This window comes from Larimichthys crocea, chromosome I, assembly GCF_000972845.2.
Source record: "Larimichthys crocea isolate SSNF chromosome I, L_crocea_2.0, whole genome shotgun sequence".
NCBI lineage: Eukaryota > Metazoa > Chordata > Actinopteri > Sciaenidae > Larimichthys > Larimichthys crocea.
In genome coordinates this window covers 30,043,689-30,065,384 of record NC_040011.1, presented here as the reverse complement: position 1 = coordinate 30,065,384, position 21,696 = coordinate 30,043,689, and the positions used below count along the sequence as shown (strand labels likewise).

Genomic DNA, 21,696 nt, shown 5'->3' with positions numbered 1-21,696 from the left:
ATTTAATCTGGGAAACATTATATATAGCACATGACTGTAGCCGAAGACACTCCTTACTAAGACACAATAAAACATAATCCCATGTTAATTGTTACGACCCAGCTCTACCACAGTCTGGTTAAGATCTTATATGGGCTAAACAATTTTAATGACTGACCTTAGATACCCTGTCCCTGAGTAATATGAATAAACACTAGGTGATATTTTTACCTATCTATATGTTATTTTGTACGGAGCTGCACATCTGTTTGTCAACCCCTACTTCCCTGTTGAAGCATTAGTACAAAAATATGATGAAAGTGATAGCAGTGATAAAAACATGAGAGGCATTTAAATAGTTATAAAAATGTCACAATAATTCAGGCTAATCCACAATAATCCAGGCGTAATCTTTACGATATGTTAGGTGTCTGTCCACTTGAGATGACAAATAGTTTCTACAGTATAGTACATTACATTAAGTCTTCATAGTGAGGAGCATGCGTTTGTTTTGGATGTTTACCCTGTGGGAATTGGGAAAAGACAAGGCGTGCCACTGCAATCTGCTCTTTTCAGTTTATGGAAAGTTATAAATGACTGGTTCACATGTTTGACCTCTAAACAGTAACCTCTAAACCTCTAAAGTTCAGCTGAAGCTAGTGTGACACTGAGTTAGTCAAATCAAGGTGGTATCTTTGATTCTTTGTAACACAAATTCCCGTTCTTTGCTTCCATGGACTGTAAAAGATTTTAACTTTGGACGATTCCCGCTTGATAGGTTCAGACTCCTGAAATCTCATATTAGCTCCAGGAAAGGAGCATCCAGAAATGCAGGCCAAACATACTGTATTGTATCATTAGTGCTTTGCTGTACATATCAGGCAGATTTATACATTTCTTTTACAACTTTAAAGACCATTTAACCACCTGTTAATTCCTCTGAAAGCCTGTTCCAAAAAGTCACTAGAGACGAACTACATAATTAAATTGCAGCACTGTTGAATTGAAAAGGTTGTTATATTACCGTGGTCAAGTCTTACATGTTTCACATGGAAAAAAAAACTACTGGTGCACAATGATTGATTGAAGTTTGCTGTCCTCGATATGAAGCTGCACATTAGTGGAAAATGTGCACAGATCAGTCACATAAACAACAACCCAAATTGAAAGACTCATATACACAGTCTGTCCTTTAAATAGCTCTGAGTACTGGTGTAATCCCTGGAGAGTCCCTGCTGCTCAAATCCACAGAGAAAATAGTTCCTCCACTTTTTGTAATCAAAGAGTTCACGTTGTCTCATTGTCTCTGTGTAGTTCAACGAGGACTTGCTCAAAGGACGAGGAGGGGATAGGACTGAACACCTTGGTTGGCGTTGGAGAGCCTGGAGTGGGCCGGGGCCAACGCTCGTTGAACTTGACAAAAAAGAACGGGTCTTTGAAGGGCCCCCCGTAGATGATAGCTTGCATCAGGTAGACGAGGGCCACAACCATGAAGCTGATGAGGAAGAAGGGGATAAATGGCCTCAGATGGTGCCAAGCCACCATGCACCCATAGCCCATGCTGCTGATCCCGCTCTGCTTCCCAGTGTGGGAAGTGTGACGGGATGAATCTGGGGCTGGAGTGCGATCTGGGGACTCGTCATCTGAGTTTGAAGAGGAACCCATGAGTTAAAAGGCTGAGCAGTTCCTTTGCACTTCAACTGTTTGTACTCACTTTCCTCCCCAAATCAGCTCCAGTGGACACAAGGAAGGAGGGCCAGACATAATCTCCCAGTGGTGTGGTTCCCCTTTCTTATCATGCATGGTAACACACCCGGAGGCGTCCCTAATGTGGATTTGCTGTGATGAATCCGGTGCTAAATTCCTCACAACAATCACTCCTCTCTGAACATGTGTTGTATTCCTTTGGTCTTATACTCCCAACACTTTCCCTCCAGATCTCGTGTCCCGGAGTTAAATGTTGCTGCTTCTATTTGAGCTCGAGAAAGTGATCGAGAGGAAATGAAGAACAGCGGAGGAGCCCTAAATAGATATGACACCAAATGACAGGACACAGGGAGGGAGGGAGAATCTGCTGCGTTTGGTGGTCTCAAGTTTAAAGAAGGGTGTGTGCGTACCAGCTGCATGGGTTACAAACATGACACACACTCAATGACTAACACAGTTGTGCACACACATGTATCACAGATATGCTTGTAGTAGTTAGAGGACAAAACCTTTTAAGCTTTGCAGTATATAAAGAATGACAGGGGCAGCTATAGGATTTTTGACTTGGATTTGGATTGACATACATAAGCTTTGCACTTGTTAACAGGGCTGTAGCTGACATTTGAGATATGCTGAGGCCATAAGTCCCCCAATGTACCCCCACTGTTTCATTATTAGGAGCTTCTGTCAACTGTATTATATTTCTTTTAAATTACATTTTGCAACATGTTGTTTCAAAACTCGTCTTCAGACTTTAAGGAACAAAAATCAATACTCACATGTCCTCATGAGCATTTCAGGAGCTGTTTCTCGTAATTGTTCCTCCTCACCAAGAAGGCAGCTAAGAAATTCCTAAAGTGATTGGTTAAATGATTGATTAGTATAAATTTCCTTCACAAAGAAACATTCAGGGAATTTTCTACTAAAAAACCTCAACTATCTTTTTATGTGTCCATTGCATTGAGTATTAAAAAATGTTTATTACTGATTATTTGATCAGGTGTTTCATGATTTAAATGAGAAAATATCTTTCAAAATAAAAGACAAAAATATTGTCAAACCATGTTTATATTCCTCAGACTAATTTGAAAGGCAACAATATTGATACCCAACTCTCTTTATTAAATGACTGTATTTTGTTTTTCAGCTTTTTTCTTATATAATTAAATAATTATATAATTAAACATAATTTAAATCATGATTTCTTGAAAACATCACTTTGAAAGTAAGAGAGTAAAAACAAAAGAGGAACAAACATGTATATACAGATGTGAAACCTCCTGACCTCATTGCCAGGCAAAAGTCACACTGTTTGACATTTCATAGTCTGAACAATTAAAATAATTGCAGATCTATAGTCAACTTTAGGTTTGTCTGGTATATCTAGTATCTAGTTTCGAAATACCTGACAGATTATGAGCTATTCACAAATTTAAAGCTTTGTTGAGTGTGTGAAAATGTCTTCACGTTCATCAGCATTTACATTTTCAGTAACATTTAAGAGGTACTCTGTGAAATTATGTGACTTTGTCCGGGTCAGGCTGATCCACATCTGAACCTGACTAATATCAAAGTTTCACACTTCATGCCCTCGTGATCCAGCAGCTGTTTCTCAATCTGTGTGGGATACATTTCAACGTGTTGCATACTGGAAACGCCAAGACACTTTCACGTCCTTGTACAACCCTCGTGTGTTGCAGCAACATGTCTGGAGGCTCACAAACACAAGTACATGACAGCTATACTCTGTCAGCACGTGTAACCGGAGACAACAGCCAAGCTGGGAATGTCAACACTTCAAAGTCTTTAACTGCGCTGTCGTGTTCATGATGTTTGAAAGGTTAATCAGCTTTGTGCAGGCATGAACACAAGGCCGAAACACAGTTTGAGGTCTTAATTTGATACATGAATGTGTTTGTAGTGAGTTTTAAAAAAAGTCTGGTGACACGAAGGACTCTATGGATAACAAGCCTTAATAATTAGAACATCCAAAAAAAAAAAAAAAAAAAAAAAAAACAGAGCACACTGCTGTGAGAAGAATATCTGACATAGTGTCAGGTTTGTATATTTACCATTTGCCTTAACAAGAGTGAACGGATGAAATTACCCAGACGGACAGACTGCCTCTCTTTAATTAGACATGTTTATCTACATGATGCAGCAGTCCTTCCTTGCCTCGCTTCGCCTTGCAGCAACATCAATCACACGTTGCCAAATCTGGTCTAAGAAAAGATCTTTATTTATAAAAACAACAGTATTACCAGTTACATACTTTACTGAAAAAAGCAACTTCTCAGAGCCAAGGCAGGTATGAATGGTACATCATAATTTTACATGGATAGGCAACATTACAAATATACTGTGTGGAGAGTAAAAAACAAAGATGATTGGTCTCTTTTGCCTTAAAAACAACTTGGCGGTAAAACTGTGACTAAAAAGTTGAACAAATTGCATAATGCTCTCACCCACCACTCCCACACATACAAACCCCCGAAATAAAATACAAACAAACTGGACACAAAGTGAAAAAAGTTAACAAAAAACAGTAACAAATGGACCAAATGTGCTTTTTGTCCACTTCCAACTTAAATTACACATCAGTTTGTCTCCCCTGTCTGTCTGTTAAAACTCGAGTCTCCTCTGAGTGAAGAAGTCTCCCATATTTAGGTGTTTTGTTTATAAAATGGCACATCACGAATGCCAATATGAACAACAAAAAAACTAAACAACAGCAAGTAGTGATTCTTTAGAGATAATTATATGAAAGCAATCCTCCTGAAGTGTTACTAAAATGAACAAGCTGAAGAGAAGGCTGTGTCTATATAGTGTTGTTCGTTCTGTTAGAGCAGTAGAGCCAGAAATGGTTTCTGAAGCAGGATGTCAACTAGTTTTAGTGGTTTAGTAGTGTTAAGTTCTCTGCTTCACATTTGAATACCACGTTTGATGTCTTATACTTAGTCTAGTCGGCTAAATCCAAACAGAAAAATCAAAAAAACGCAGCAGCTGAAATTGTGATTTTCACCAGGGGAAGAAAAGAAAAACAAAGAGAGGCAGATGGTACATAAAAACTAAAAAATAATAAAAACAATGTTTAGTCACAGGACTAGGAGCACAAGATAAAGGTAGTCAACATGAACAGATGAAATAATCAACATGTGGTCTTATGGTCTGTGGTCTGGTCTGTGAACGCGCGCACACACAAAGAAACACACTCACTCCAAGGTCCATATTCATTTTCCACATACACACACACGGCCACAGGCTTACTGTATGACAAAAATGTACACACGCCTGCGCTTTCTTGTCTGCACCTGTGCTCGTCCCAACCGAGAGAAAATAACTCTAGACAGGAAAATAACTCCTATATAAACATTCCCAATCTACAGGGCGGCCGGCGGTCTGTCGGCTAGTCCAAACGATCCCAGTGGACGATTTAAATTAATGAGCCAAAACTAATGCAGTCATACCATTTTTCTTTTTATATACAGTATATATACCCTACATAGAAGTCTACCTACAAGGATGCGAGTGTTGGCAACATGTCGACCATGACAAAATTTACCAAAATGTTGACGATAGCAAGAGAAAAAATTAAAAAATTAAAAGCAGAATGACAACACCAGAATTTAAATGATTGTCGACAAAGGTGATTGCCTTTACAGAAGAATTATAATTTAAAAAAACTGAATATATATTTCTGTTGCTACGGTTGAATGAATTTGTAACATGTCAGTGTGAATGTATCTGTACGTCTGTGTGCGAGTGTGTATGTGTGTGTGTTGCATGAAAAGGTTTGCCTGCAACACAGCCACTTTCTTTGGATGCCAACCCTCATCTTCTAATCCCATCTGTGTGTTGATAGAGAGAGAAAGAGAGGAGAGGAGGAAGAGGAGGAAGGGGGGGAGGAGGGGGCGAGAGGGAGAGAGTCTGTGCATCTGGATCTTCTCTCCTCAGTAGCAGTGGTAGGGCAGGGACGGCCCAGTCTGGGTGATGCATACTATCAGTTTTTCTGCAGGAACGGAGAAAAAATAAATAAAAATACGAGTCAGAACGAAGAAAAAACAACAAATATATAATACACATAATAAACACAGAGGCAACACATGGACTCATTATGTGGTATAAGTATGGCACACTGCACAGTAGTGCTGTCACAATAACCAGATAATTAGTAAATAACTAGTAAATCACACTATGATAGATAACCTACAAAGAGGAATGCACTGATAACTAAAAATACCCATAAAACTAAAAATATAAGTGTAAGAAACAAGTTGTGTTCAGGCCCAAATGATCTGATGATGGCAGACACAGCAACAGCATTAGAGACTAATGTGCAAGAGGTTTGTAGAAGGCTGCACACTTCAGTAAATTCTGCTTGTGTGTATGAAAGAATTGCAAGATAATTCAAAACTGCAACATTATATTGTTCTTGTTATTTTGGAAATGTAACCAGTAATCAATCACGGATCTTTATTTCAGAGCAACACAGGTTTAATATCTTGTTACTCACAAAAAAACAAACAAAAAAATAATCCAGCGCATTAAAAATCGGTCTCTATTCTGGTCCAGAAATTGTTGTAATACCCTGCAGAGCCACAGGAATGCACTGAAACACAAATCCTGGCAGGCAACAAAAGATGAGGAAAGGATCAACATGGCAAAACTATCCAAAGTTGCCACTTTAAGAGACACAAAACTATATTAAAAAAGGAGAAAGATCAAAACACAGAATGTCCAAAGTTACAAATCTAGTATTTAGATTGATTTTCTGTGACACTGCATTACTTTAATTCTTTGACGTAGTAGTTTAGTAGTATCTTTTATACTAAAATTAGCATTGCTCAAAGTCAGAGTTCTGGTATTGTGACAACACCACTACACAAACAACAGTTAGTTATTATTCTGAGGACTTGAACTTTAATTATCAGTCTTGGGTTGATCTCTACACTGAAAGACCGCAACACACAAGGAGCACCTCGCAGCATACTATACCAGCATGTACACGTCACATCAGGGCATCAGATATCAGAAAAATGTCAGTACATTAGACCTCGCCCAGTGTTTTAGTACGCCATCAGAGACAGAGATCAGGTTTCACTGAGGGTTTGAAGTTGTACGAGACAAAAAAGGAGCTCATAGAGTCCATGCAGGACGAGAGGTCAGTTGGACATACCATGCTGTTACATGCAGAGGGAGGGTAGAGGGGAGGGGGGCTAACCATCGTAAGAGTCCAACAGGGGCAAGGAGCCCTTTCTGCCCCCATACACCCCTCGCTGAGAGACAACCAGAGAGAGAGAGAGAGAGAAGAGGGAGAGGAAGTGAGCGTGAGAAAAGAAAAATGTCAGTTATTGCCAAAGGCAAAAGGTTAAATTCAGGAAATATTCATAGCGGTGCAGGAGATTATGGGTTAGTGTAGTTAAGTGAGCAATCCAGCATGTGAGAATACACAAGAATGTTTTAAAGTACCGGTAAAGTGTCTGTGGTTTCATCCAGAGTGTGTCTCCTCTCCCTCTGGTCCAGTGTAGAGTAGGCCTCTGTGGAAAAGAAGAGGACAATGAGGGAAAAACAGAAATCATACTACAGCTCATCTGGAAAGACATTTTCGATAAAGTTGTCTTGAGAAGCAGTGATAATAAACGTACTAACCAGGGCCAAGGTCATTTAGTGGAATCATGTCCCTCTTTTCTCCTAAGATGAAGAAAAACAGTCACAAGTTAAACAAACACACCAGCTTCATATCTACACCAGTCTAAGTGTAACGAACAGTTCAAATCACCTTTTAAGAAACATTTATACACTGAATCTTACTACGTCTCTGACCTCTGTCTAGCAGTGGTGTGGTGCTGTCTTCATAGGTGCCATTTGCTCGGGTGCTCGGGCCGTTGGTGGTGCCGGTGTTGGGGGTGAGATTGACCATGAAGTCCGTCTTCTTCCAGCCGTCTTTCTCAAGAGGCCGGCGCAGCTCTTTGTGGGCCCAGACGAGCTGCAGCACCTGGCCGGCCCCTCGCACCTCACGATCTGAGCGCTTGCTGCAGGATACACAAAGAAGATATGTTCACACATTTACCGCTAATGTGTTTGGGTAAATATTATATTCAGCGCCGAAGTAGCATCTTTATTATGAACTGCTAAACATTTTGTCATATCTAGAAAGTGAAGCAGTACATTTAATTTAATACTCTTAGTTCACACTTACCCGTCCTTGTTGATCAACACCAGCCTCTCGATGCCCTGCGAAGCTCGGAGAGTCTTTGCTGCCTCCAGACTGTTGCCTAGCACCTCAGTGAGCGTGCTCAGTACAGACACCACTGTCTCCTCTGACAGGGTGCGCCCAGACTGACTCTGGCCTCCAGGCAGGTTGGCAACAAGGTGAGGCACTGCATGCAAACCTGCAGAAGAAACACAGTGAGATAAGAAAATCTATCAGGACTGATACATATGCAAAACATTCAAAGTGCATTGAATATTGTTTTGAGAATAACTGAGGATACACAGTGCAGCATCCTTACCGAGCAGTTCACAGTTACGGTTGTCGATGGCGAGGTTCCTCAAGGCTCCGGACATTGCCCGAACCACGCGGTCATTGCCATGTGCCAGCAGCTCTGCCATCATGGGAAGACCCTTCTCCAGACGCACAGTGGCCCGGATATACCGACCATACTGAACAACAAGCAGGCAGGGAGGGAGTTATGAATATTACATTCAAAACTACTTCACAGACAGTATCATACACTTTATTACAACTGACTAATCAGAGATTAAATTAACTTTAAACTCTGGGTTTAAGATTAAGAACTTTCAGATTGTTAAGAAACGGTACTGACTGTCCATCGGCCGGCACACAGGTTCTGGATGGCGCCAGCAGCTGCCTCCAGCACCGAGGGGTTCTTGCTCTCTCTGAGCAGCGATGTGTAAACACGAACCACCTCTGGTTGGAACAACAGCTCGTAACCTGAAGTCGCCGCAAAGAGAGAAGTGTTAGTTTGACAAACTTCAACATTTAGGCTGGACACAGGTAAAGCTAATACCAAAACGTACTTCTACCAGCGAGACACACAACTGTTTATCCATGTGGCTTGAACATTAGTCGTTTGCACACATTTCGAGGGTGAAATATGATGCAGATATCCAATGAACACTGTCAATATTATACGACCAAATCTCAAATTAGGCATATAAAGCTGTACACAGAGGGCTAAACAGGACATGAGGGGATTTGTATCAGCAAACTGATTTTTAATGGAAAAGAGACGTGCATACCTTTGGCAGGTGTTGTCCTCTTTGGAATGTCGACCTGATCTCCACTTCCATCATCTCCGTCCTTTTTTCCTGCAAATCAAATTAGAAAAAAAAAAAAGAAAGACAGAACATGAAGAACTGAGCTGAAGAAATAAGATTGTGTGAAGTTGGTTGAGATGAGCAGTCGTTTATCCTCAGTCCTCAATTCTGGTACACCGTTATGTGAAATGTGGCCATGCAACCAGTGAAACAGGCACTGTGAGCATGCAGTGTTGTTGGCGTGACATCAGGTAAGCATGCTCATGAGCTGGATGTGAATTCAACACTGTAGTAGTGAAGTATTATTCTGCGTTAGTAAAAAATGAGCAATGAGCAAGTGATCGAGTTTCATGAGAAGGCCAAGAGGAGAATCTTACCTTTGGAAAACCACTCATCTAAACACAGCAGAGAGAGAAGGAGGAAGGGAAGGAGGGCGGGAAGAAAGATGGGGGGGAAAGTAAGAGGAAGGAGGAAGAAGAGGAGAAGGTAGTAGAGTGTGAAAAACAGCGACAGGTGCTTCCGCCACCAATAAGCTCAAAAGGCACCAGCAGCTACCCATCTTTCAACAGCAAATATCAAAGACACTGTGATAGCCGTCTGACACTGACCTTTGCCCTTTCGAGAGCCGAAGCAGCCGCCTTTGTTAGCGGTGGCAGGCCCCTGGTTGAGAGGCGCAGCCTCTGCATAGCGCTCGCTCCCAGGGACTTCGCGGTGAACGTGATAGGACAGATTCCTCAGGAGGCAGACACAGTTTTCCACCAACTGCAGGACGAAAAGAAGACGACATGATCAAAGATGGAGACAGAGCTGGAGATAAAAATCAAAATTCATCTGACTTAATTAAACAGGCACCTTATTGTCCACATCTTTGCGGTTAATCTGTGATTGGACGATGTACATGAGTGAATCCACCAATCCTGTGCACTCTCTCAGCTTTCGCCGGGCCTCACTGCGCTCTGAACTAACATTCCTGTTGCAGGGAGGGAGAAGTTAGCACATAATTGCATGTTTTCTTCTCAAAATAAGTTCCTTTCTCCTTCTTGGACTTTCTCTGCTTTCCGTCCACTGATCTCTTGCCTACCTAAGGCAGCCAGCAGTGTTGGTCAAGGCGGTCTCCCACTCCAGATGGCGTGGTTTGCAGCTCTCCTCTCCTCCGTTGCTCCCTCGCTCCCAGCCGGAGTGAGGAACGATGACTTCGTCGGCCAAAGCGTGCAGGGCGTGGTCCACGATCTCCATCTTTACAGAGTCGTGGGATGAGAGGTTCCACAAGGTGCCTGGGACGATACAATACATACTTTATTATCAAAATGCTCTCAAAATGTCAGATTTGATGTTTCTTTTGTCCCTTAGTTGTCTTAAAAACAACACAAAATATCTCTACAAGCATCGTAAGATGTGGATACCTGTGATAGTGTCAGTGAGGTCCTGGTCGCGGGTTTTTCTCAATAACCTGACCAGAGCGGGCACTCCATCACAGTTCTTGATGGCGATCTTGTTGTCTTGGTCTCGCCCATATGAAATGTTCTTTAATGCTCCACAGGCCGAGTGGTGCACTTCCTTGCCAGGGTGATCCAGCAGCGACACCAAGGCCGGGATGCCCTTCAGGCGACGCACGTCTGACTTAACCTAGAAACACACGCATAAAATCATCAAGCTCAAGTCAAGGATTTATCAAATAGCCAAAATATAGATAACTGTTAAATATTGTTGTTGCATTTGAAGGTGATGATTGTTTCACCTTATCATTTTTGAATGTGAGATGCTGGAGGAAGGCGGCAGCGTTGGTCTTGACAGGGTCCAGGCGATAGTTCAACATGGCAATGACCTCCGGCAGCTCCGGCTGTCTCCATGAAGTGGGAGGACCCTTTCTCAGAGTGCTGTCCAATGAGGCCATGCTCCCCCTCTCCATCGTCATGGGAACAGTCCATGTATAAGGGTCAACTCCTCCCATGTCACCATCCAAAGTATCCTCACAGCTCCTGCACGTAGATCAATTAGATGTGTTACACACGTGGTCCGCTTGGAAAAACAAATGTGATACAACGACACAGCGACGCCTTTGTGTTTTACCTGAGTCTGCGTCTGTCGATACCCCCGGGGCCGGGCCCGAGACGTGGCATGGTACCATAGCCTCCAGGGTGCATGGGTGGAGGCCCCATGCCATAGTCGTCATATCCCACGCTACGCTGGTCATCCTCGAGGCCGTAGTGACCTTGGCCATATCGCATCTCCAATGCTGACCCCAGGGCCCTCATTCGGCTCACCTGGGGCTGTGCTGCATAAGGGTCAAGCTGCTGACGACTTGGGGCCCGGTAGCCAGAGTCCAGAGTCCTGTAGCCATCAACTGGCCTGGGGGAAAAATGATAAGAGATAAAGTTATTAGGAGTTATTTATATGCAGTTCCAGATCTTGTTTTCTCAGCAATCAGAGATTTAACTGTGGCAGCTCACCTAGTAAAACAGTTTTTGTTCAGACACACAGATGTAACACATTACACAGATAAAGCAGAGGAGGACTCATAAAAACCAAACACTGCAGTCTGTCTGTTTTACCTGTAGCGGTCGTCCATGTGTGAGCCCCTGCTCAGACTAGTGTATGCCTCTGATGGTGGGCCTCCCCGGTAGTCTTCGTAACCCCCTACAGGCCCATAGTGGTAGTTTCTGGGCACTGTGGCTGTGGGGTAGTCTCCTGGTACAGGCTGCCTGTAAGGACGGTCCAGTGTGGCGCTGTAGCCGCCCATACCGGACACCGACAAGCCCCCTTCAATGGACATTGAGTCAGAGGGAAGGACCGTGCGCGAGATTGGTTTCTTCATCTGAAAGACAGCGAAAGGGGGGTTTGTTTTAAAATATGTTTATGGTAAAGGATAATCGATTGATTTTTTAAAAGATATCTGATGATATGACGCACGTGTCATATCACTTACCCCATTGTCTGACCGCCGTGTGATTCCCTCTTCAGAAAAGACTGAGTGCACTTCCTGCGAGTCGTCCTCTGGTGTGTAGCTCTCATCGAGAGCACCGTGTGCAGGGTCCACCATTCTGTACTGTAGCAGGGACACACCAGACATTTATATTTTTTAAAAATCACTGGCACTTAACTGCATAAATACAAGAAAAATAGTTATATTTACATGTGAAACTCGACACACAAACACATACCTGCGTGCCGTTTATGTACGAGTCAGTCAGTTTCAGTCGTTCTATGTCTGCATCCCCTAAACGCCCGTTCTGGGATGAAAAAGTAAGACACGATGAGTATTCACACACGCAGACACACACTAAACATTTAATATCCCACAAATCTGCTGAAACAAGACATAAAAGTGACGTTCAAGGCACGGCTCCCTTTAGCCAGGACCGTCTACTTTCTCACAACCACCCAGATGATATTACTGCTGCTGAAGCACATTCAGTGCTGACCAGACTGTCCCTGCTTGTTAATGGTCTGTGAATCACTGCCAGACATGAGGACATTTTAGTATGCAGTCACTCACCCTCACACCCTACTTCTTTCTGCTTTACTACGTTACATAATCAATGACTGTCACCTGTACAAACCATGAGTGACGCTGATTTTTATGCAACACAGCTGAGCTGTCAGCAATAACATCAAGCTGAATAAATGCACATAGTTTCTTTACCAGCAATCGTTTTATCACCACGAGTTGCTATCTGTTTCAGTATTACTGTGAAACCACTGACTAATATGTGATATATTTAACTGCAGTAGTACGTTATACTGCACTTCATATCATGTCCACAGGGAGGCAGGGCTGTTTTTAAAGCAATGAGAAGTACAGCTTGTGCTTTGACACCAAAAAGAGACTTCCTCTCCAGCTGCTCTTCCTATAATATCGCCACATTTACCAACAACTGTGTCAGGGTTTGGAAAAATGTGCAGACTGTACGGCTGGCTTCATCATCGTTCATATTTTTAGAAATCAAACACATAAAGTCGGCCAAAAATAAATTCCTGTACTCTTAGTCGTCATCTTAAAGCTGATCCCTCACGCTAATCAAATAAGTCACGTCCAAGGATTCAAAGAGACAAAACATAAAAACTAATCTATGTCAGTGAGACCTCAAAGGAAGGAAAATATTTAGGAACGCATTTTAAACTAGTTTACTCAGCAACTTACTTAATGTCAACCACTGAGTATGACACTGCCTCTTTAGTGCTACCTGAGAGCAAAACGATAATCTTTTTTTAATTGCTCTTCCAAGCCTGCAGGCAGGTGAAGTTCACCATGCTCACGTCACGTCTTTTGGTAAAGATAACAAACCAGGACCAGAAGGCAACAATTAGGACCTCGTTCAACCAGATAACTGTTCACTGACAGCTGTGAACGTGAGTGAAAGTCTTAAAACTCTCAACACAGGGAAGCTGAACTTCAAAAACAGACAGATTTTCAGGAAATACAATTTAAAAAAAACACTTTCCTGATAAATTAACCAGGTGGGGGACGTCTGCTTTTAGCAGAAAATTACCTGACAGATCAAGATACTTTGAGGTAAATGCCATATTAAAATCTATATTTGCAATCCTTCTCAGGATTCTGCAACATTGCCCACAATGTTCAAATACAACATAAATATTCAAGTGACAGCTACCATGGTAGATTTGTCGATTTATCAATTTTTCTTTAAACAAAAAGTACCAAAGAGTTACTAGTTCTGAAATGTACAGAGCACATCTGTTGACATTTGTCGGAAAAAAATATGTATTCCTTGGCCACGAATTAATAACGCCTGGGAACGAAACGATTCAAGTAAAAGTTATCCTTCACTTTCAGATGATAATTGTAGGACATTATTGTATGAATGAAAATGTCTAACCGCAAGTGACTTAAGAATATCATTGTAATTCATCCCCAGATTCAAATGAAATCAGATCAAAATTGTCGACGTTTGCGGCTGAAACTACTGATGCCAGAAAGAAAGTCAAAAGTCTCACTGATTAAATGACTAACATTTCTCATGGCCACGCAAAATTAGCACGCCCTATTAATACGTGACCACCTAATAATCATTTCGTTCCCACGCATTATTAATTTGTGGCCACTGAATTTCTTTTTTTCCCTTCCCATGTCACCAGACGAGCTCCGTACAAATGTGAATATTTACTGTCCTTTTTTAAAAAAATCCTCTATATCGTGAATTTTGGCCAAAAGATATTGTATTAAGGATTTTTCACAATTATCTGACATTTCATATTGACTAAAAACCAGAATCAAACATAATCAACATGTTAAACATAACAAATACCAGTGAGTTATTACATTATTTCAACAGGGAGCTTGCAATTTTGTGAATGTTCAATATACAAAAGAAAACTGCATGCAAACAAGACTTAGTACGAAGCAGGCACAACAGAAGAAATTAAAAGAGTTTGATAAATATTTAAATGAAAATAAAAAAGACAAAATCCACACCGGATGCAGGACTGTGCGACACATGCATGACAATCGACTGCATTCCTTTACACGACATGCTGGAACAGAGGAAAATAACAGAGATTCCAGAGCGGGGGCCAACGAAAAGGTATACATGTATGTGTCAGTGTGTATCCGATGAGTGACAGTGAAGGCATGCCGAACATGTGCGATGATCTCAGGCACGTTAAAGGAAGTGCAGCTATGTGAGGACAGGGACTGATATGTGCAGGTGAGATATGGAAGGCAGGTGGACTTAAAAAAGATACAGAGTAAATGAAGAGAGATATTTAATGGTGACACAAAGTCGCTGAGTTCTGGTGGAGAAGAGGCGGGAGAAATCAAGGGATGAATGATATATGGATGAATGCTGGAGGGGAAAACTTTGAGGATTGGATGATTGATGGTATTAGATGATAAAGATGGGGCTGTAACGCCAACAGGAGACTCTGGGTGGGGATGTTGGGGAGTGTTACCTGTGTGTGAGGGAGGGGGCGACCCAGGGCAGAGGGGCTGGTGGCAGGGAGGCCCACTCTCCTCCTCTCCTCCTCCAGTGCCCGGGTCAGCTGTTCAAACTGCACCTCCTGCTCTCTGACCGACTCCAGCAGAGCCGCTGCGCTCTCACACTGCTCCATACACACTACACGGCCCCAAGGGGAAAGAGGATGGGGAGGGGGGGGGCGTTACACCATACACATCCATACAGCCTCGAACACACTACAGCACAGGGAGAGGGTGTCCAACAAAAACAGACACGCCTCTCCATACAAAGTACAGCGAGATCCGGTGGATGCAGAGTTTTTTGGGCTGATAAAGTAGAAGTATTATTTAGCCCTATCTCATTTATCTGCTGACAAGTTTTATCTGATGACTGAGCTTCTTGGAAATTCATCAGCACTTTAGGAGTTGCACAACAGTTGATATCCTCTGTTGCCTTTAATAATGAATGAGCAGTCACCCCTGTAAAGACGTAAATCAGGTTGAAACTGAAACTTTCTCGGTTACACAGAATTCTTGTGTATTTCTTCTCTTTCTTTGAAAGCGTGCTATGGTTTTAATGACTCATTCAAGTTTTTCCCACGCAGAGACTCAAATTACATACTGCCTTTAGCAATACCCAGCCAAGTCAGCACTAGCGAAACTTATATCACAAGAAGTGTGTTAAACGCACTGGTGAATTCATTTCACGGTGGTGCAAACGAGTAAAGAAAACAAAGCATAATAATGAACTACCCTATTAGTGCCAGTCGAGGCATAATTCACCTGACGCTAGGGCTGGGCGATGTGGACCAAAAGTCACATCTCGATATTTTTTAGCTGAATGGTGATACTCGATATATAAGCGATATTTTTTACGTGGGAGGATAATTTCATACGTCTATTATTAATGGTCTGCCGGTAAATCGCACTCCCACCACTCAATACTACAAATCCCACAATGCACTGCAACAGCTGACACACAGGTGGACCTGTGCACCACCTCTAACCCCACTGCTTTGGTTGTTTACACACTAATCAGTGGTCCAGTGTTGACAACTTAGTGACTTTTCAGACCCTCTAGCGATTTGTTTTTTCCCCAAAAAGAGCCTAGCGACAAATCTAGCCACTTATTGGAGACTCTGACGTGACGACGTCAACAAGCAGTGGGAGACCTGGACGGAGGGAGAGGAGAAATAAAAGCGAACTAGCGGCTCAAAGGAAGAAATGTATAGTCATTTTAACGCAAAATAAACTATCGATATTAACGATATGGTGCTATATCATGTTTGAAAATATATCGACATAGATTAAAATATCGATATATAATCGCCCAGCCCTACCTGACACCATGCAGTAAATATCAGGTCAGACAGACACAATAGGAGACAAATGCATCAGGAGGAGAATAGTGACCCTCTCACACAGACACCACTCCAGAAAATACAAACATAAATGTCTGGATAAGTCATCTGCTCAGCAGCATTTAGATCTTGCAAAGCAGCATTTGTGCACTTACATGTTTATTTTATGGATCTACTATTTTGGCTAAGAAGCTTCAGAATCAAAATGTGCTTTACAAAACTTTGGGGGAAAATGTAAATAGATTTTCCAAACTTGATCATGAAATGAAAATTAAACCACCAATTTTAGATCCCAAAGGCCTGATGTAGCCTTGGTTATGCAAGAAATATTTATTTCATACATTTTATCCATGCATCAGCATAATCTATTGCGAGAGAAGAGGTTAAAGGGGATGTGTCCTGTTTTAAAAAGAGAAGCACGTTTTATATTTGTTTGAGGAAGCTTTACACCCCGACACACGATCTAAGAAGAACTGCATACTTCCCTTCATGCTTTAAGCACACACTCTAAAAAAAAGCAAAGAAAATCAGGAGAACACACCTTCACCTGTGGGCGTGGTTTGGTAGTAGAGGTGAGAGATCACGCCAAGGTCAGAGGTTGAGCTCTAGTTGCTCATGGGTAGAAGATCACCGAACCACCAAGCCCAGAAACAGGGAGGAATGGACTGCAGAGAGAGAGAGAGAGAGAGATAGAGGTGGAGGGAGGAGAATGAAGTGAAGATTGAAGGCACCTCTGTTTGAAAAACAGCAACATAGTGAGAATACCATACAAGTGTGTCAACAGTGCTGTGTTTGCTCGGTGAACACAAAAACACAGCCAGAGACAGAGGCATACAGTAGCTCCAGCCTTTAGACACACCCTGTATTTACTCAACATTTGGCCTGAGCACGGCAGCTAGCTGCTGGAAGTTAACCAACCTGCAGCTCTTTCTGGGCCAGAGAACATAGACAGTCAGCATAATGAGAAGGAGGGTTTTATAGATAGTAACATCCTGGAAGAACCATATGCTGTTTGATCAACTCTTACTTTGCCTTTTTTCCCCCCACCGTCTTCCAGCCTTTCCTCTCTCTCTCTCTCTAATCAGTCTTTGTCTACCTCTGGCACGACTCTGTCAGTCCGCTACTCTTGTTCTCTCAACTTAACCGCCTTTCATCCCTCCTCATGTGTCCCCTTTGTTATCTTGGCTGCACTTTGAGAGAGAGAGACATTGTTATATCAAAGCCAAACAAGTGGAGACTCAGATCCTCTTATCTGTTGATATAGTCTCTGCTGGGGCAGCCTGGCTCCTCATCAGCACTGGCTTGAAAGGTGAATAAACCCAGGCATTGCCACACACACACAGACACACACCTGCAGGACCGGTTGGACAAGGGAGAGGAGGAGCTACCAAATACGGTTTCTCAATGTCTCTCTCTGTCTAGCCAACATGCAAAGACACACTGATCTGCGAGTGTTCACAACGGTTTGGGAAACAAACAGGGACCTGCATTTATATTTCAGGCAGCAGGTGTTTGTGTGCATGACAAAGTGCTAACAAGCACAAATGAAATGAGTTCAAGCGGGGAGACGGTGATGAGTGACTCACAGTTTCACCTACAGACTGTGCGAACAAAAAAAAGGAAAGGAAAGGAAAGATAGAGCATGATGATGATATCACTGTTTAGACAGACTATTACGACATCTGTTAGCTTGTGAGATAAAGCATGCAGAGTCAGTTATTGTGCGTCAGTCAACTAAATGACTAACACACACACACACACACACACACGTATGTGTGTATACGTATCTGCTTGGGGTGTGCCTAGTGTGGGAAAAAAGGGAGGAAAGTGGGATGGTCTGATGAGAAAACAAGGAGTGGCTGAAAAATATTTCACAAGACAAAAGGAATTTGTGAAAAACCAAAACCAGGATTTGCATGTGGGATAAGGCAGAGTGACAGGAAGCCATGATGTCACACACAAACACACACCCACCATCTTTTATGCTTGGTGGCTGTAGGACGCCCCAGAGCCATAACCTCCCACCTGAGTAATTCACACACACTTCTGTCCTGTACCCAAATTTGACTATATATGGTCAGAGCCAGGACAAGGGCTGATGTTACCCACTACAGACAGACCGAGTGGCAGAGAGGGAGCTGCTAACAAATAAAGCAGGGTGAGAGACTGGTAGTCTTTCAGGGGGATGAGAGGGCAAGCTGGAGCAAAAAAAAGGGGGGGTAGAGATATGTAAAGGAGTGCTGAATACAAGATAAAAGCTAATCTTGCATTCCTGGCATTGTCTCTCTCTCCTTGCTGGTTCAGCACGGCAGCCCACCCACTCACTCACCCACTGTACTGAGATCTTACGGTTACCGTTCAAAGAAACATAAAATAGTTCAGCCAGTCCCTAATTTGATATGTAAACACCATGCTGCTCGTCTTATCTCGAATATATCATTATTAACACTTATCTGACGCCACTAATGGGCATGAGTGTCATTCAAACACGAGGAATTATAAACTGTGATTGATATTTCTTGGCAAGTTCCCATGGCAGTGTGATTTTAAGACTGTGTGTTTGAGCGTTGGTGTGTTAACCACAACCAGGGGAGGGAATTTGCAGCTGTCAGTCCGGGAGGTTGGTGGAACAATAAGAAGTTTGTGCAACTGGGCGAGGAGGAGCCCAAGTGTGAAAAGAGTCGGAGAGCGAGCAGGACGTTATTGGACATATTTGAGCGACGGTGCATCTGTTTTTGTGAGAGGTCGACATCGTGTCACTCTGTGCACACTCATGACTTCTGTCCCCCCCCGCTCGCTTTCACAGCTGTTAGTTTTGGCCTTGAAAGTCAGCAGCGAGTTTCGTTGAACAATGAAAACAATCCCCTCCTCTTTCCCCTCTTACCTACTTCCTGAGAAACAGGATGTTATGGATTCAACATTAGAGCTGAGTAAAAAGGGCCACAGCCACAGCGGCTACTCAGGCTGACCAAAAACCAATTTCCTCAACAGCACTGCGGTGTGCACAAACCAAGATGGATGTAAACATTCAAAAAAAAAGTAGAAACAAACACCACACCTGCTGATGTTCTGGCTTCCTCCCACTATCAGTAAGCGCGGTACAAAATCCCATGGTCGATATGTTGATCATAGGACCACAAACCACTTCCCATTTTGCTAATATTGTTCTCCATCGAGTTCTTTCTGTTCTGCTTTCATGACCTTTGGAAAGCAATCTCAGTGAATCATCACATTATTTTATAAGAACTTACTAAATTCTATAAACTAAGAATGGACTGAACCATTTTGGTCATATTTACTGACCTTGTGCCTTCATTCACTACACTACATGTGTACTTTGTATGTCAAATAACACATTTTCAAAGGGGAAAGGGAGCACGAGTGCATGGGGAATGTCATGAGTTATGTTTTTGCTTATCCCAACAACAAATGGTCAAAAGTCAAACACAGTGCCAGGAGGTCAGCAACGCACTCAAGCATCTGATTGAGCCCTGACACACCACGAGTCACAGAAGTCCATCTGATACCGCAGCCATCAGTCAGCATGACTCACTCAAACCCAGCCAGGAGACATCTGTGATCATACGCGCGTGTAGCGCACAATACAGCCTTTGTCGACTTAATGAAACTCTGGTTAGTGCAATGAGTGCCTCACACCTGCCGTCAGCAGCAGACACAACACCTTCTCTGTCAAAAAGCACATCTGCTCGCACATCTCGAGGTAACTCGCGCTGCAATTTGTCGATAAGTCGGTGTGATGGTAGAGGCGCTGGCTTAAGCGGAGCGTGGCTTGTAATGGGATTGAAGCTTTAACTCACTAATCCACTTACCTCCTAACACATATACACACACACGATGCTTACATGCACGCACATACGTACACACACACACACCTCTCTGTGGATTAACCTGCACACCTCAGGAGAGCAGACACAATTGCATGCGTCAACAATCAAACATTTACTTTGAGAGACGAGAGAGAGAGAGAGAGGAGTCGGGCAAGGGCTGATAAATGGGTGTTCACCGGCACACGCGTGGTGTTATTAGTGGTGTGACACCTGCTGCACATTAAATCAGCATCACATGCTGTACAAACACACACCAGGACAGTCCTACGCTGCAATATGTGCACACATGAAACTAATGTTTACATGGGATCCTGGTGATGGGGGAAGCTACTGTAGTTTACCTGCTCACGCTCACAGGGTGACAGTTATCCCCACCCAAAACAAGTTCACACAGGACCCACCCAACAGGTTCACACTAAAAAAACAAATTCCCAGACAGTGTGGGAGATTACAATCTTTTTTAAAAAAACAGGCTCAACATATGAGAAACAAGCTCTCCGATCACCTTAAACCAACTCCTGGATGAAATCTAATTATCCGCTTAAACTGATAAAAAGTGCTTCTGACAGAAAGGAGACAACAACAACAAACATAACCCGGGTTAACATCGGTGTTTAAACCCGCCTGACCGTCACCTTAAGCTTTTTTTTTGTATCCCGCTTAAGCCTGAATCTTGAATTGATTTGCTAATCTGGGGCAAGACGAAGCTAAAAAAAAAAAAACGAGCCAGACAATAAGACGTCTGTAACAATAAGACGTCCACGAACAAAAGAGTGGCGAGCATTGAGTTACCCGGTGGTTGTTGCTCACTGCTACAGCCCACATAAACGCTGTGTGGATGTGGAGATGCTCCAGCCCCCTCAAAGCAAAGCAAAGCAAAGCTCCGGCTCCTTGTGACCTGGTTTGTCTGTCTCGCTGCGTTAGCATCACAATAAACCCACAGAAGCTAACGAGGCTAGCGCGTTAGCAGCGCAAACACAAGATTAGCCGCAAGCGAGCTAAGCTAAGCTTCCCCCATCTAGATTTAATGTTAAAAATAAATAAATAAATAAATAAAAGTGTTACCACAGTGTGCGTGTTGGACAAAAGAAACGCGGGCTGCTAATGCTGTGTGAACTTTTAGCATCGTTAGCCTAGCCGTTAGCCTAGCCGCTGTGACCACTCCTTTGCCAACGCTGCAGTGAAGCCACAAACACAAACCCGCTGCTTTATTTACCGACCAGGCATCTGCTAACATTTATGAATTAACTCACCTGCTTGTGGGAAAAGCCTGCCCCGACCCCTTCCAGACTATTCCGGGTGTCTTTCTTTCCTTTTTTTCTTTTTTTCAGTGTGTTTTCTCCCCTCCTCTCCCTGGGTTCTGGGTCAAGCTCGTTAAAGACGAAGCGACATCACCGAGTTTTCTATCAAAGAGAGGGCGGGATCAACACGCGGGGCTTTACCGTAAAGACGGCGCACGCACGCACTCAGGTGTTTTGTCAAAAGTTTGCAGACAGCTGCTCGGAAACCAGTCGGATTGGGAATGAGATAACACACACTAACAGACAGCAAGCTGATGATTACAAAAATAAAAAGCGAGTAAGGGATTTAAATTGTGATGCAGGGG

The 21,696-nt window shown here is 42.9% G+C and overlaps 1 protein-coding gene across 5 annotated transcripts; it reads right to left on the bottom strand.

Moving 5' to 3' along the window:
- Positions 1-3,902: 3,902 nt before the first annotated feature.
- Positions 3,903-21,600, bottom strand: LOC104922627 (catenin delta-1). Of its 5 annotated transcripts, XM_019274411.2 has the most exons (22): positions 21,344-21,599; positions 16,784-16,907; positions 14,878-15,041; positions 12,129-12,197; positions 11,894-12,013; positions 11,520-11,782; positions 11,038-11,316; positions 10,706-10,946; positions 10,371-10,593; positions 10,049-10,241; positions 9,820-9,937; positions 9,576-9,729; positions 9,345-9,362; positions 8,950-9,018; positions 8,514-8,641; positions 8,199-8,349; positions 7,886-8,078; positions 7,510-7,718; positions 7,336-7,377; positions 7,156-7,223; positions 6,863-6,962; positions 3,903-5,695 (listed from the first exon to the last, which is right to left on the bottom strand). In XM_019274411.2, the coding sequence occupies exons 3-21, from the start codon at positions 15,034-15,036 to the stop codon at positions 6,903-6,905; spliced, it is 2,757 nt and encodes a 918-aa protein (XP_019129956.1). In that variant the 5' UTR covers positions 15,037-15,041; positions 16,784-16,907; positions 21,344-21,599; the 3' UTR covers positions 3,903-5,695; positions 6,863-6,902. The 5 variants fall into 5 exon arrangements, with proteins under 5 accessions (XP_019129956.1, XP_027133510.1, XP_010733808.1 ...); XM_027277709.1 differs by lacking the exon at positions 16,784-16,907 and having other exon boundaries at positions 21,344-21,600; XM_010735506.3 differs by lacking the exon at positions 6,863-6,962.
- Positions 21,601-21,696: the final 96 nt, after the last annotated feature.

Excerpts from the sequence above, each read along its gene's own strand:
- LOC104922627 (XM_027277709.1), bottom strand. The coding sequence starts at position 15,036 with ATGGAGCAGTGTGAGAGCGCAGCGGCTCTGCTGGAGTCGGTCAGAGAG. Across the intron at positions 9,730-9,819 it reads GCAAAGATGTGGACAATAAG|TTGGTGGAAAACTGTGTCTG; the intron begins GTGCCTGTTTAA and ends TTCGTCCTGCAG. Across the intron at positions 8,642-8,949 it reads GAGGACAACACCTGCCAAAG|GTTACGAGCTGTTGTTCCAA; the intron begins GTATGCACGTCT and ends CGGCGACTTCAG.